This window comes from Coffea arabica, chromosome 3e (genome assembly GCF_036785885.1).
Source record: "Coffea arabica cultivar ET-39 chromosome 3e, Coffea Arabica ET-39 HiFi, whole genome shotgun sequence".
In the NCBI taxonomy this organism is placed as follows: domain Eukaryota; kingdom Viridiplantae; phylum Streptophyta; class Magnoliopsida; order Gentianales; family Rubiaceae; genus Coffea; species Coffea arabica.
In genome coordinates this window covers 26,573,454-26,587,779 of record NC_092315.1, presented here as the reverse complement: position 1 = coordinate 26,587,779, position 14,326 = coordinate 26,573,454, and the positions used below count along the sequence as shown (strand labels likewise).

The window sequence follows — 14,326 nt, the reverse complement described above, 5'->3', positions numbered from 1 at the left end:
GAACCAGGGCAATAACAGGACAAGAGGATTCCCACGTGACTCCAGCTTGGATCTTCACCAAAAAATTCAGCTTCAACTTCTTTTTTGACTTTCAGAATGTTTTCTGCAATGCTGACCACCCCCAAGATAAACAGCCCAATCAGATACATTCAAAGCTTTAACAGAAGTTTCAAAAATAATCCTTTTCTGGTGGCTAACTACACACATTTTCACAGTCCAAGACAGTCCACATGAAGAAGTTCAATACCAAAAGAAAAGAGTCTTGATTCTTAACTGTGAATCACAATCAAGTAAACAACAGATATGCTAGTCTGGTAGATAATCTGCCAGATAAATAAAAGAACAAATTTCTGAACTATGCTTCTTCCTACCATGAACAGAATAGTTACTATCTAATCTAGCTAAAATAAAAAATCCAATCCTATTCAAGTGTACAACAGACGACATAAATTATATACCACTTCACCTGAAAGTGACTGAGTTGTATCATACAATTTTCACAAGTATCAAGATTGATACTGGGACAAATGATCAATAATCAATACTCATCTTAAATACACAAGATGTATTCAATGTAAAACCTATTTCGCCATTGTCAACACTTTGAAATATTTCAAACTCCAACCGAATATTTATTACTGAGAATAAAACAAAGGAACAATGTGGTAAGAATACTTCTCCCAACTGCAGCAGCTGGTCCCTGGTATATTGAATACGTTCCCTTCCCCAAAGAGAGTGTCTCCAGTATACAATAGAAAATTAAGAACAGATTGGAAAAATCAGCTAGAGCAAAAATAGCCCAATGGAACAAGTAAGAATATGGACCTAACAAACAAGGGTGATGATTGAGTATTGAGTATTACATAATTATGCAATTAACAAAATGGTTGCTAAGTCCATTACAACCTAAAAACTAGGGCATTAAGTTGGTTTAACATTTCGACAGGAAAAAAATAAACATCGCATATCATTATATATTCAACCAATGGTGCAGAAGTTCCATGCAACTGCCCCATTTTAAAATAGAAAATAATTCAAATGCATGCAGAGTCCTTTGCAAACTATCCTTGGATGCAAAAGTAAAAAAGTGAGATCACAGCTGTTCACCACCAAGTCGTAACAAAATCAAGTGCATACAGAGTGGCAGGTGGCGATCAGATAGACAGAACGGGGATCTCAATATTCATCATTATAAGGAAAATGAAAACCACAATTTTGAGGAGGCCAGGCCTCAAAAGGACCATCATTTTTTACTCCTTAAAACAATCTACTGGAGCTTTCATGTATGTAGGGCTCTTTATGGGCTACAAGATACTCGTTAAACGCCCACCTAAAGCCTACTCATGTTATCTCCATATTTACAGCAGATACACATCTTAAATGCACTACCAAGAATTAGGAACATTTTAATCAGTTCCCTCACAGGCTCGGCAAGGATAACTACATACAATGAGATATCAATAGCAATACACGCTGTTGAGAAACAAAAGCTGTGTGGTTTTATCCAGCAAAGAAAGCAGAGGAATTACAGAGGGGCATACCATAATTAGCACCCCAAGAATGTTTTCAGAAAAGAATCGAGTACCCAAACCAAATTGTCTGAAGAGAAAACACTGATTTTGAGGAATGAAAAAAATAAGTTGAGAACTCAACAATTAAATTTTGGCCCATAAAACTCCAGCTAAGCACATTAATATCAGCTCCATCAAGGAATCAATATCATCTTTCTCAAATCAAGACTATTCTCAAGCAAGAAGAGAAGCCAATAAGCTACATAAATGGCTTGCATCCCAGTGCTGCTGCAAAAATCAAGAATTTTTAATCACCTTAGAACTGTCATTTACGTATAAACACATCTTCAACTGTGCTAAAAGAAAGGTTCCATACACATAAATGAACAAGATTTCCATGATCCAACCACATTATCTGTTTTACTTGATACAGAGGCGAAAACACATGCTTCTTGGAAAACAAATTCCTTGCTGAACATAATGCACAAAACAACATCCTTGGAAAAAAATACCTTGCCTAACATAATGCAGAAAATGAAAAATGACATTCTTAAAAACAAATATCCTGCCAAACATTAAGCAGAAAACAAATTTCCACAATACATATGTGCGCATATCTATGTGATTATACATTTTTTCACATGTACAACTGGCCATGTTAATTTCCAATAACACAACTGCTACCATGTTTCCTGCACTAGTAAGTCCGCCAAACCTCAAATTCAAAAATTTAACAATCAAAACCAGCAAGAACAAGACTCAAACTTCCATAATCAGCTGCAAAACTTTTTCTTAAAAATGCAAAACCAAAAAATTAGCACTAAACCCAAAACTAAACTAAAATCTACAAAACGAAATACAGAATCAGCACCAAACAGCTTCACTTACACACCAAACCATAAAAATCCCAAAATTTTCTAATCTGTTCACCAAATTATCTAAGAACAGGCATAAATTCATCAAAAATTTAACATACTAACTAAAACTCGATAAGCCCAGAAAAAACAAACGAAAAAACCAGTACTTTTATATACCAAAAATCCAATCTTGAAGCAATGAACAGCTAGATAATTGAGGTAAACATGGACAGAAACCACAAAACCCAAGACCTGATATGTAATTTTGAAACAGATGACAATTAGACATGAACGAGGAGAGTGGAGCGGGCGCTGCCATGAGGCTGGAAAAAAGGAGATTAGAAGAACTGGCGTCGTTGTTATTGATTGAAGAGGGTTCAAAATGAGGACCAATCAGTCTGCTGCCATCTCAGATTGCACCTCCAGGTCTATAGCTTATCACTGTCTGATCAGCCTGAACATCTCAATCAAAAGCAATCTTCGCCGTCCAAATTTTTTGAATCGAAAAGATTCAAAATTTTAGAAGTAGATGCTGAAGGGAGTTTGCAATTGCAAGGTTTAGATTTTCAGCCGCTTATTTGTGTTGCAAGTAGCCAAAGAACTAACTGAAATTACCTATAACCGTTTTACTTTCCTGCCAAGATTCAAGAATTCAGTGTTTCTCTGCACTTGGACAACAAAAGACATACTTTGCAAACACAGACAATTACCATTTCTAAGGTTAAATGTCTGTGTTGCTAATCAAAGCAAGACATATCAAATGTGGCTTTTCCATAAACAAGAAATTGCATTACAGGGAATACTTTATTCAGTCATATGACACAATGATCTTTCAAGATTTGCCTGGCAAGATCAATTGCTCCACTTTTCTTGTAGATCAGATGCAAGTTGTAAGCTGCTTCCCGACGAAGATCACAGTAGCCTGACTTTGGAGAAGCCAGACCATCTGGTTTCTCATTTGGAAGGTTCGGCATGGGGCAATCACTTTCATGCATTGTAAGAACCTTTTCATAGTTTAAAGCAGCAAGAGAAACAAGACCGACATGATGATATGCTCGAGCTATATTATACAGTGCTTCCTGACTATATCTGCAAAGCTGTAAATTATTGTAAAGAAATGCCAATCCTTGGGCCACAGACTGATGTTTGTTTTGAAGTCTGTGACCTAGGGCCAAGTTTATCAATGCAGTTCCAGCACAAAGATTGACCAAGGGAATATCTGGCATCAGCTTGTAAGCTTCCAAATATTCCCGAACAGCTGCTTGATGCTGGCTGATCATGGTAAACTGGTGCCCGAAAATGAGAGTGAGTGGTACACAACTTTTGTGCTTGGTTCGCATGGTGTGCAAAAACTTGTTATGCTTTGAATATCGACTGTCCAGTTTTGACATTACTTTGTAATAGCAGTTCCATGCAGAAAAGCTATAAGGACGTTGATTAACAATATAGCGTGCATATTCAAAGCCGTGAGCAGGATCAGCAATAGTGTATGCTATTTGGGCTCCCAGAGTTCTAAGCTCTTCGTTCCTTTCAACAGACAAAACATTGGAGGCCAATTTCAGAGTTAAATTGATGATTTCCAATGCTTCCCAATACTTTTTCAAGGATGCTAGTGATTTGCATAATTCTATAATGAGATGATGATGTTCTGCATCTCTTATAAGGTTTGGAAGAGGAAGCTCTCTTGGCGCTTGTTGGGGAGATTCATCCTCTGAATCATCACTTATCCACTCAATTCCAGCAGCCAAAGCAGCAGCTCTTTTTGCTTCCTTCTTTTTTAGTAACTTTTTTGCTCTGGACGCTCTAGACAGATCTGATGCTGAAGCTACAGGTCTAAATCCATGAAACACAGTATCAGTCCTAACATGATCAAGTATTTTTATCCGTTCAGAAAGAACACTTTTTGATAGCTTCTTCCTTGGCCTGACCTTTTGTTGTATAGTCTCAAGAAACAATGTCTCGCGAACCACAGGAAAAAAAACATCTACAAATGCCTCTAACAATCCTTTAGCTTTATAGATTTGAGAAAGCTTCAACTTTATCTTCCCATTAAGCCACCATGGTTTTGCTGCATTTAGGTTCAAGTTAAATAGTGATTCTGATTCTTTAGGAGGACATAGAACAGAAATGGCTTCATCATCTTTATTTTCTTCAAGAAGAAGTGATGACAAAGCCAGCCGAGTATCAACACTATTCTCAAGTTTGTCTAAAGCTCTGTAGAAGTAATCAATTGATTGCAATCGTTTCCCCAGACAACAGCAACACTCAGCAATTTTCAGATACAGGCAACCATTGTTCTTAACATCATCTCCTACCAACATCATATAGTATTCTACTGCAGATTCATAATGCCCGTGATTCATTAGTGAATCTCCAATCTGAATAATCAACTGGGGATGATCATGTAAATTCTCATGTCTCAAAACATTGAAAAGAGCTTCTGCTTTTACCAAGTTTCCAAGGTGAATATGACATATTCCAGCTTTTGTACGTAGACATAATGGCATCTCTTTCCCAGAGCAGTAAACCTGCTGTGCATGCTCAATATGCTCGAGGGCTTTACAATGTGCATTGCCTTCCATGTGTAGTGAAGCCAATATATCAACCACATTTAAATCAGGTTCCTTGCAACAATTTCTGAGATAGCTTTCCAGTACAGTGACTGCACGCTCAGATTGGCCACATTTTTTATACAGCTGGGCCGCAGTCTGTAGTACCTTTACATTGTCGGGACAGAGCTGTGAAATTTGCTCATATGAATCAGCAGCTTTCAAATAATCACCCAACTCAACATAAAGAGATGCACGGTGAAACCGCAAATTGATATCTTCAGGATCTGCTGTTATTGCTTTAAAAAGGCAGTACCTGGCTTGTCCTGTATCACCTTGTTCTATGGACCATGTCACAAGAAGCTTCCACAGAGATGCATCCTTTGGGGTTAAATGGGCAGCAATCATGTAGAAATCCAAGGCTCTCTTCTTATCACCCATCTCATTATAGATGAGCCCAAGCCTATGATATGGATCAGGAAGATTGGGAGAAAGACGAATCACTTCATAAAACATCCCTATGGCCTACAAGCTCAGAAAATCTACAATGAACAAGAAAATTGATAACCAAAAACAACCATTATAGACATTGCCCTTCTAAAGATTCCAAGCACACAACCAGAAAATGCCCAAGTCAAAATGAGATTCCAACCAGTTCTAATTAACATAAAGTGCTATGTGAAGACAAAAAGTGACCATCGTATTGAATTTCTCAAAAAGTGCGAGTAAAACTTCATAAGAAATAACTCGGCTTTTACTGAACTTGTACAGTTACTTCACTGTGCCTAAAAGAAAAACTAAATATGCTATTTTTGATAACCATTATAACTAGATCCTCAATACAAAAGGTCTGACTTAGCACAAGACTTAATTCTCATATATCCAGAACAAAGTCAATGCATTCAAACTGCAAGAAACTTATTCACTCAAAGGAGAGGACCAACACTTTGCAAAGCAGGCTAACAAAGTGAATAGATCTCTAATTTTGCATTCCTTATGAAGAAATAGTTCTTCAGCCAACATCATTGTAGATGCCCATGAATAACAAAATGCAAGATATCCAGTCAAAGCAAATGGTAAACAAACTGAAATTTACCCAAAAAGAGAGACAATTAAGGAATGGTCACCACCATGCCTTCCATAGCAGTAATTTGCATGGATATAGTTAAAACCAAATGGTAAATCAAGTAAAGATTACCCTACAGACTGACAAATAAGGCAAGCTAAGGCCATACCTCTCCATAGTGGCCATGGGCATAATGAAGAGTAGCATCACCAAGTTTTCGAGTCACTTCAGGACTGACTTTATTCCTTGATCCCTTTCGTCGACCTCTTCTCTTGGACTGCACAAGGTAAAAAACAAGCAGTTTGCAAAATGTCCCAAAACCAAAAAAAAATAGGGTAGCATAAAACTTCAGAAGATAATGCAACAAAAAAAACCTTAAAAAACTTAAATATGAATCCATCCAATTTTATTTGTCCGCAAAGCCAAAAAAAAATGTCATGAACTGAGAAAAAAAAGATCAGGAATGTGAATGTGGCTCTCAAATTTCTTTTCCTCAGTCTTTGCCTCAAGCTGGGTATCTCGCTAAGGTGTTGGGCTGCTTGGCAGGAAAAACAAGAGAAAGATAGCTTCTTAGAAAGGTCTCCTAAAGATTAAAATGGTTTTTGCAAACATCGCCATCTTGAAACACTGTCAAATTGCTCAAATAAAGATGGATAAAAAAGTTACTTACACTAGTCTGAGTTGTGACTTTCAATTTGGTAGAAACAAGGTCCAGTGAAATTTTTGTTGTAGGTGTTGATAATGAATTAGAGTGAGTCCCAAAAGACTTGGTACTAGCTAGTGTGCTCTTACCCAGATTTTCGTGGATTAATTCCTATATATGCATTATGAAGAGACTTACATATGTCCACTCAAGACATGAGTTAAAATAAATAAATGAAGCATATGAAGACCAATGGTTTGAGGTGGCACCAGAAAAAGAATATGCTCCCCTAAAACACCCAGAATATAAACGTTAAGGTACTAACTATTCTAAGAAATCTTTATGAATAGAAGTTTCCTTTCACGATGGTAGCAATGCTTATAACTAAAATACTTGATGGAGAACATGAGAGCCAACTGCTGGCCTTGTTCCTGCTGCTTTTGATATATTGGTGACAGATATCAGACTGCATATGTAGGGAAGCTGCTTGGCCGCATTCTTGCTGGTTTCTCAAAATCTTAAGCATTACCAAAATCGGACTAGATTATGTTTGGGCCACGGGTGAGCAAAATGAGCAAAAAATAAAGAGAACAAGTCCACAGGTCCACGGCAAAAGTCACTCTACAGTTAAAGGAATATCTATGGCTCAGATTCCATTAATCTACAATGTGATCAAAGAAACCCAAAAAAAAGGAAGCATTATCAACTATGGTAAAATTGAACTCAATCTATTAAAACAGCTATTCTCCAATTATCATATACTTGTAAAAGCTCTTTAATATAAGTCCAAAAGAACAAAGAAACAGCCAAAAAGGAGGGGGTCATTTCACAGGATTGCCAATCACTTTGTCACCAAAGAGGTTGCAAGGTCAAGAAAAATCTTACTCAAAATGAAAACTGGAAAAGGAACCAACAAGAGTAATTTTTTCCCCAAAAAAATGAAAAAAAGGAACTATATTAAAGAGAATTACGTGGGTGAATCCAAAATATGGTTGCATAGATATGGCGTTGTACTTTATTGAACACATTACAACAGTGAAACAACATGAAAAGACACGTCCTTCTCGTCAACTGAAAGGTCATACCTACCAGATTGAAGCATGAAAACTAAGCCTTTAGGTTTCACAGTGCATCTTGGCTAGTGCAAAAAGTTAATCATAAGTTGTATTTTCAATGCGAAATTATTTTTTTTTAGTCAATGCATTCATAATAAAGCAGATGCATGAATGCAGCACAATGTTACAAGAAAAAAACATGATTTTGAAATTGTCTAGACTAGTTAAGCTCGAAGTCCTCCAACTTAGCCACAAGTGCAAGAGCAAAAATTGGTGAAAACACAAAGCTATGGTGGAAAAAAGTGAACATGCATGAATACCATACCTTCCTGGATCTTCTTCTAGAGCCATAATTCATGAGTTCCATTATTTCTTCCATGGTTGCACCAGAAACATCCTCTTGTAGTTGCCGTGGTTTTTTATCTGCAGGTACTTCCCTGCCACACCACCAATGAAAGAAACAAAAAGAACATAATATCAGCAGAGCATTGAGCAAAAAAGTTGGAAACTTGAGAAAAAGAAAAAACTTTTAAGGGGATTCCAATGGGAAGTATTAAATCACATGCCAAAAAAATCATTTTTCCTTCTTTAGGTACATAAGAAAACATTAATTCCTTTATGTGCAAAAAATTACAATGAGAACAGACAGTTTCACAATGGTTCAATTGTTTTCAGCGAGTAGATGCCACCTTACTGATACCAAAAATTGACATAGGAGACTCAAACAAAGCCACACTTACTCTCTACCTCCCTAGGTAGGCCATCTAAGAGACCCAGCAATGCCATGGCAATATCAGGTTTTAGCTGGAGACAAAAGAAAGCCAAATCACCATTACCACCCACTCAAAATTGGAAACTCGACAAGATTCCAAAAAATAAAGCAATGAAGAAAAAGGCTAGATCATCTGATCAAAGACAGCTAAATGAAGCTGTTAAGAAGTAACCAGGTAGCACATTCAAAAGAAACGAGATACAGAAACAACAAAGTCAAACTGCAAATATATATATATATGCCAGTGTGAGTAAACTTCTATAACCTCGGCAAAATCTTCAATAAAACCAGAGGAAAAAGATAGCTCCTCTATTAGCGCGACCAATTCTTTCAAATTTTTACAATGTAGGTCGCCCTTATTTAGTTCCGTCAACAACAACAACAAGAGAAGCAATCTTCTATAACCTCAGCAAAATCAATAGCCGGATGACTTGATTGTTTCCAAAATTTATTAAACATGTCTTATTGAAGCAAACAGAACACAATTTGCATGAAGCTCTTGATAGGAAACAAACGATGAATTTTCAATCAAAATCACAATAACAAGAAGACGGAACTAAATAAGGGCGACCTACGTTGTAAAAATTTGAAGAATTGGTCGCGCTAATAGAGGAGCTATCTTTTTCCTCTGGTATTATTAGCAATACTCATTCAAAGGACTTGAAGAAATAGTGCAAGTTGCTTTTGATTAGCAAATAGTCAGAAGGAGAGAGAGAGGGTACCCTTGGGGTATGGCTTGGAGACGGGCCTTGCGCTTTTTGGCAGCCAAAGCTTCATAGTGGTGCTCCAGGCGCTGGAATTGCTCGTAAGGCTGGAGCCCAGATGCATCCTCTTTGGTAAAAGCCAGAGGATCCATGTCATCACTGAACCTGAATTTATACCCTTCTTCCTCTTCATCCTCATCATCATCATCTTCTTCTTCTCCTTCAATATTAGCCATAGTGTTAGCAGTAGTGCCTTCTCCTTCATCATCGACTTCATGTTCTTCTTCCAATTGTGATTCCAATTCCATAGGATGCTCATCTGCATGGAACTCACTGCTGCTACCTACAACCCCAGCACCCTCGCCCTCCTCCATTCTGCTCTCCACCCAAGCGCTAATTGAACTCTGCAAAGGAAAAGCCAAAAGACTTAGGGTCCGTTTGGTTGGACTGAAAATATTTTTCATATCGAAGTCATTTTCCTGGAAAATCACTTCCTTCTCCATAATATTCCGGTGTTTGGTTACTTAGTGAAAATATTTTCCAAATTCCTTTTTTTCATAATTTTCCGGTATTTGGTTTGTCAGTGAAAATATTTTCTGACTTCCTTTTTTAGTGTTTGTTGATATGTTGCAAATATTTTCCTATTCTCAAAACATTCCTCTCATTACAAGTTGTTTTTAGTTTCTATCCATTATAATCATATTATCATTTTTAGTACGAATCAATTGAATTTGTAAATAATCACAATGAATTAGCTCATAATTTGAATCATATAATGATTCATTATTCAACAATTATTCTTTTAAGCTAAGAACCTCAGTGCTAATGAACTCCTACAACTAGCAGAAAGCAGCTTAAAATTTCAATAAATAAAGATATTTCAACCAAATGTTTTAGCCAAATGGAAACTGCAGGTCATATTATCCAAAAGAAACATATATCAGAATATTAAAGAAAAATGACATAAACCACCAACAGATCAGTGCACAGGCTAAGTATCAACAAAAAGACACCCTGCAGCACTGCAAAGGGATGAAATAAGTCAAAAAGTAAAACAAAAGAGACAACACTCAAGATTTTAACAACAACACAATAGCACATAACAGAAATCAGATAAGCATCAACAATCTATCTCACATCATAGCTCTCCCTTCTTCTCCCTAGTTCCTTCACACCCCCTCAACATCCCTCTAATGTAGTCATCATCTCTAAACTTGCTCTCTCAAATAAATTCATGGCAATAAATGATGCTTGCTGCCATCACATGGTAGAGAAATTGTATCATTTGTCTTCTGCTTGAGACCTGATCAAGTACTCCTTGACTCTTTTTCCAAAAAAAGAAGACATTAATGGAGCAACAGACACGTGTCCAAAGAGCACTGGATCCAAATTCAAATCAGATTTGTCAACCTGAAAGTATGTGCAACTTCATACAACCTGTAGAACCTAGCTATAAGTTGACCAACAGAATTACTACTCGCGCAATGAAGTGTAACAAACACACAAGAGTTTTCCTAACAAAATAAAGCAATTATATGTATTATCACTGAGACTACATCAACGAGTAATTCATTTATTAATCACAGCAGGAAAAGGATTTAATATAGTAAGCTATATGACAATTGTCATAGACTATTATGAGTTCATAAATACATGCTTATAACAGGAGTTTCATTGCTTACAGTTGCAATATTAACCTCCAATTGCACCTTCAACCCCATTTACATGCATGATAAGAAGATCAACAATAATGGCATCAAAATCACTGGGCCAAGACTTGTCAAGCAATTCGGCACGTAGCTTGAAGCTAGCACAGATTTAAAAAAAAAAAAAGACAGAAAAATAATTGAATACTACCAGTAAGAGAATCACTCCACTTTGAATTATAATGAAAGGAATGGCAAATGAATATATTTTGGAAGCACATGTGATGTTGGAGGTTATATTAAAAAGCTACAAATTTTTTTTAGGATGATTTTCAAGATTACATGACCATATAAATGTATTTTCACAAAAATTGATTCCGTCCCTACCCTTGACTTGATCTTTAATTCGTGAAACAGAGTTAAGGCTTCTGGGATCCCTTCTGATGAGAAAGTGAAGTTTGCATATGCAATCAACATAAGAAAGCTAGTCAAGCCACCACTACCAGCAGGATACTGGGGAAATGGTTGTGTTCCAATGTATGTTCTGACCAAGGCTGGAGACCATGTTGATCAACCGATATATAAAACAGCAGAATTGATCAACAAGAGCAAATACAATGTATCTGATGAATATGTTTGATCATTTATCGATTTTCAGGAGCTACATTATCATGAAGGGACCACAGTAGGAGCAAAGGTGAGTGGAATTACTGATTGGAGACACTTAGGCCATTCCACAGTGGACTTTGGTTGGGGAGGTCCTGTTACAGTTTTTCCTCTGTCAAGAAACCTACTTGGAAGTGTTGAGCCCTGTTTCTTTTTGCCCTATTCTTCAGCAAATGAAGGGGAAAAGGATGGTTTTAAACTTTCTGTGTGTTTGCAAGAACATGCTGTTTCAGGTTTCAAAGAAGACATGAATAAGTTGAAGAATTTAGAGCCTGGATTCCTTTGAATGAAGGGTTTCTTGTTATCTTTGTCTATGTTCCTGTCAAATTGAAGAGGTTTCAACTTGGTGAAATTGGCAAGCCTTACAAGGGTCTTTGGACAAATGACCTTTTGCCTCAACATTTTCATTTGGTCCCGCAAATAAATGGGGAGTTGAAGGCGAACAATTTTTAGTGTATGTCTAGTTATAAAATCAAAGTCAACAGGCTAAATACTCTCTCTGTAATTAGACATTAGATCAACATAATGCAAATTTTACAAGTAAAAGCTACTCGCATGTATGGCTACGGGACTGAAATCCTGATATCATACCAATTAAGAAACGTGTTGATGACACAGGATTTGGGTCAGTAAATTATTGAGAGAAGCAATCAAACAACCATAGCAAATCTTTAAAGACAGTCAGAATTGCAAGTTCAAGTTCCCAATAGGCAAAAGCCACAGAAATTAGTAATCAGATTCCAAGAATCATAAAACCCCCAAAACTCAGCAGCCAAATTAATTCATTAGCATCAATCAAATCAAATGTAACCCTAATCAGGTAAGAACAAACTAAAACAAAAGCAACCCACAAAAATTCATTCAAATCCAACTTCAAGAATCTACACCAGTAATTCTAGACAATTTTTCAAAGGAAAAGGGAGGGAAAAAAACTAATAAGAGACTATCATACCTCTGGAAATACTTAAGGAGTCTTCACCCTTGTTGGAGATGCTGTTGCAGGAACGGGGATGAGATGTCGCTGGAGATGGTTTTCCGAAGAAGGGATTGGTTTGCCTATGAGATGTTGCTGGAGATCGTCTTTTATCGCTGCCGCAGAAGGGATTCGTCTTTTATCGATGGTTTTCCGTTGAAGGCTGTGAAAAGAAGACTGACTTGACGAAAGGAATCTGTGTAACTTATTTTTCATCAGAAATCATTTTCCCAAATTAAATTGCGTCCAAACAGTGGAATGTTTGGAAAAAATGTTTTCCGTCCAATTAAACGGACCTTACTCCTGTATATTCGAGCTGGAATTGATTAAAGGCTATTATCACTTTACTTTACCTCACCATTAAACCAACTTAACGAGTTAAAAGACCTTTAATCACGTATATTTCCCCGCAACTGGAGCTGGGATTGATTAAAGATTATTATCACTTTACCTCTCTTTAATGTTTGGTATCACTATCAATTTCTCTTTTAACATTATCTTTTAGTCATTTTACTCCAAAACTAACGATCAAACTTAACGAAATTTGTTAACTGAAGTGAAAAGACATATTTAGCTCTTAAAATTGCTATCTCTTTACTCTCATAAACTATGGCCTCGTTATTAATTTATCTCCTGGAGTTATTTATTAGGCAATTTACCTCGCCATTAAACCAACTTAGCGAGTTAAAAAACTTTAGAAAAACAATAAAAAAAATTTAGAGTGACTCTCCTCCTTTTTATTATCAAGAAAAAAAGTCAAAGTGTTAATCTCTTTTTTCTTGACAATCTTATTAATATTAAAAAAATAGAAAGATGGGGAGAGGGAGGGTGAGGGGGGGAGAGAGAGAGAAGAACTCAATTCTTTTTTTTTTAAATACAAATAAGAAAGAATTAAATACTTTTATTATTTTAAAATTATTTCACTTTTCTGTTTGCCATCAAATTCCAATCATAATCCCGACAATCTTAAAATAATACGATAATGTTAGACTCTATTTTGTTTTCTTTCCTTCCAAAATCTAATTTTCTGTCTCCTTCTTTCCTATCTCCTTTTCTTTTTCTAGTATTAATAAGTGTGAAAAAAAATTTGAGAAAAAGATCTCTTAAAGTGAAAAATAAGGAAGAATAATCATTCCAACTTTTTCTTTTTAATTACATATAAAAAAGGAAAAATATATTTAAAAATTTTTTACCATACTAGTTAAATTATCGATGAGATAAAATATTTAGAAAATAATGTTAGGAATTAAAGCGATTGTATCACTATAATTTCAAGGGAAAAATTGATAATAACAATGTGATAATGCTATAGAATAAAGGGGTATTTTTGTCCAAAAATTCTTAATATGTTGAGTTGAATTATTTATGGGGGTGAAGTGGCTAAAAGATAACGTTAGGAGGTAAACTGACAGTAGTTATATAGTTTAAGGGGGTAAAATGATAATAACCCTTGATTAAATAGTTTAATGGCTATTTACTTAAACCCAACTGTTAAATCCATTCCACCCAAGCTCACCCAGCCCAACGTCACTGTCATTTGTCATATGTTTTCACTTTTATTTCATCCAAAGAATTAGGGTAAATTTCACAAACCTCCCCTAAAGCTTTAGACAATTACAAGTAGCTCTCCTCAAATTTAAAAAGTGACATTTATCTTCCTTACTTTTACTTTTTAGGTAACAAACCTCAAATGAGATAAGCAAAAAAAATGGTGTGAATATCCTAAACCATCCTCCTGGATTATTTTTTAAGTTCGAAATTACCTCTACCATCTCCATTCCTTTATCACTACCGGCCACTCCACACTACCACTCTCTCTAGCTCCTCTTCCACTAGAAAATAAAAAAAAAAGACTCCAATATATGTTGAACATTAAGCCCATGT

At 36.1% G+C, this 14,326-nt stretch overlaps 1 protein-coding gene, 1 non-coding gene and 1 pseudogene across 2 annotated transcripts; 1 reads left to right on the top strand and 2 right to left on the bottom strand.

Annotated features, from left to right (window-relative positions):
• Positions 1 to 1,279: 1,279 nt before the first annotated feature.
• Positions 1,280 to 1,382, bottom strand: LOC113738289 (small nucleolar RNA snoR103). Its single transcript, XR_003460075.1, has one exon. It is a non-coding gene; the product is annotated as a small nucleolar RNA snoR103 (small nucleolar RNA).
• Positions 1,383 to 2,942: 1,560 nt separating this feature from the next.
• LOC113737496 (uncharacterized) lies at positions 2,943 to 9,569 on the bottom strand. Its single transcript, XM_027264723.2, has 4 exons — positions 9,176 to 9,569; positions 8,007 to 8,118; positions 6,153 to 6,260; positions 2,943 to 5,442 (listed from the first exon to the last, which is right to left on the bottom strand). Exons 1-4 carry the CDS (start codon positions 9,529 to 9,531, stop codon positions 3,181 to 3,183), a joined length of 2,838 nt encoding a protein of 945 aa, XP_027120524.2. The 5' UTR covers positions 9,532 to 9,569; the 3' UTR covers positions 2,943 to 3,180.
• Positions 9,570 to 10,506: 937 nt separating this feature from the next.
• LOC113737495 (3'-N-debenzoyl-2'-deoxytaxol N-benzoyltransferase-like) lies at positions 10,507 to 11,775 on the top strand (annotated as a pseudogene).
• Positions 11,776 to 14,326: the final 2,551 nt, after the last annotated feature.

Bases quoted from the DNA above. Each gene is read 5' to 3' on its own strand.
- LOC113737496 (XM_027264723.2), bottom strand. From the start codon at position 9,531: ATGGAGGAGGGCGAGGGTGCTGGGGTTGTAGGTAGCAGCAGTGAGTTC. The intron at 8,119-9,175 runs GTACCCTCTCTC...GTGGTGTGGCAG, and splicing joins CTCCAAGCCATACCCCAAGG to GGAAGTACCTGCAGATAAAA. The intron at 5,443-6,152 runs GTATGGCCTTAG...CTGAGCTTGTAG, and splicing joins CCCATGGCCACTATGGAGAG to GCCATAGGGATGTTTTATGA.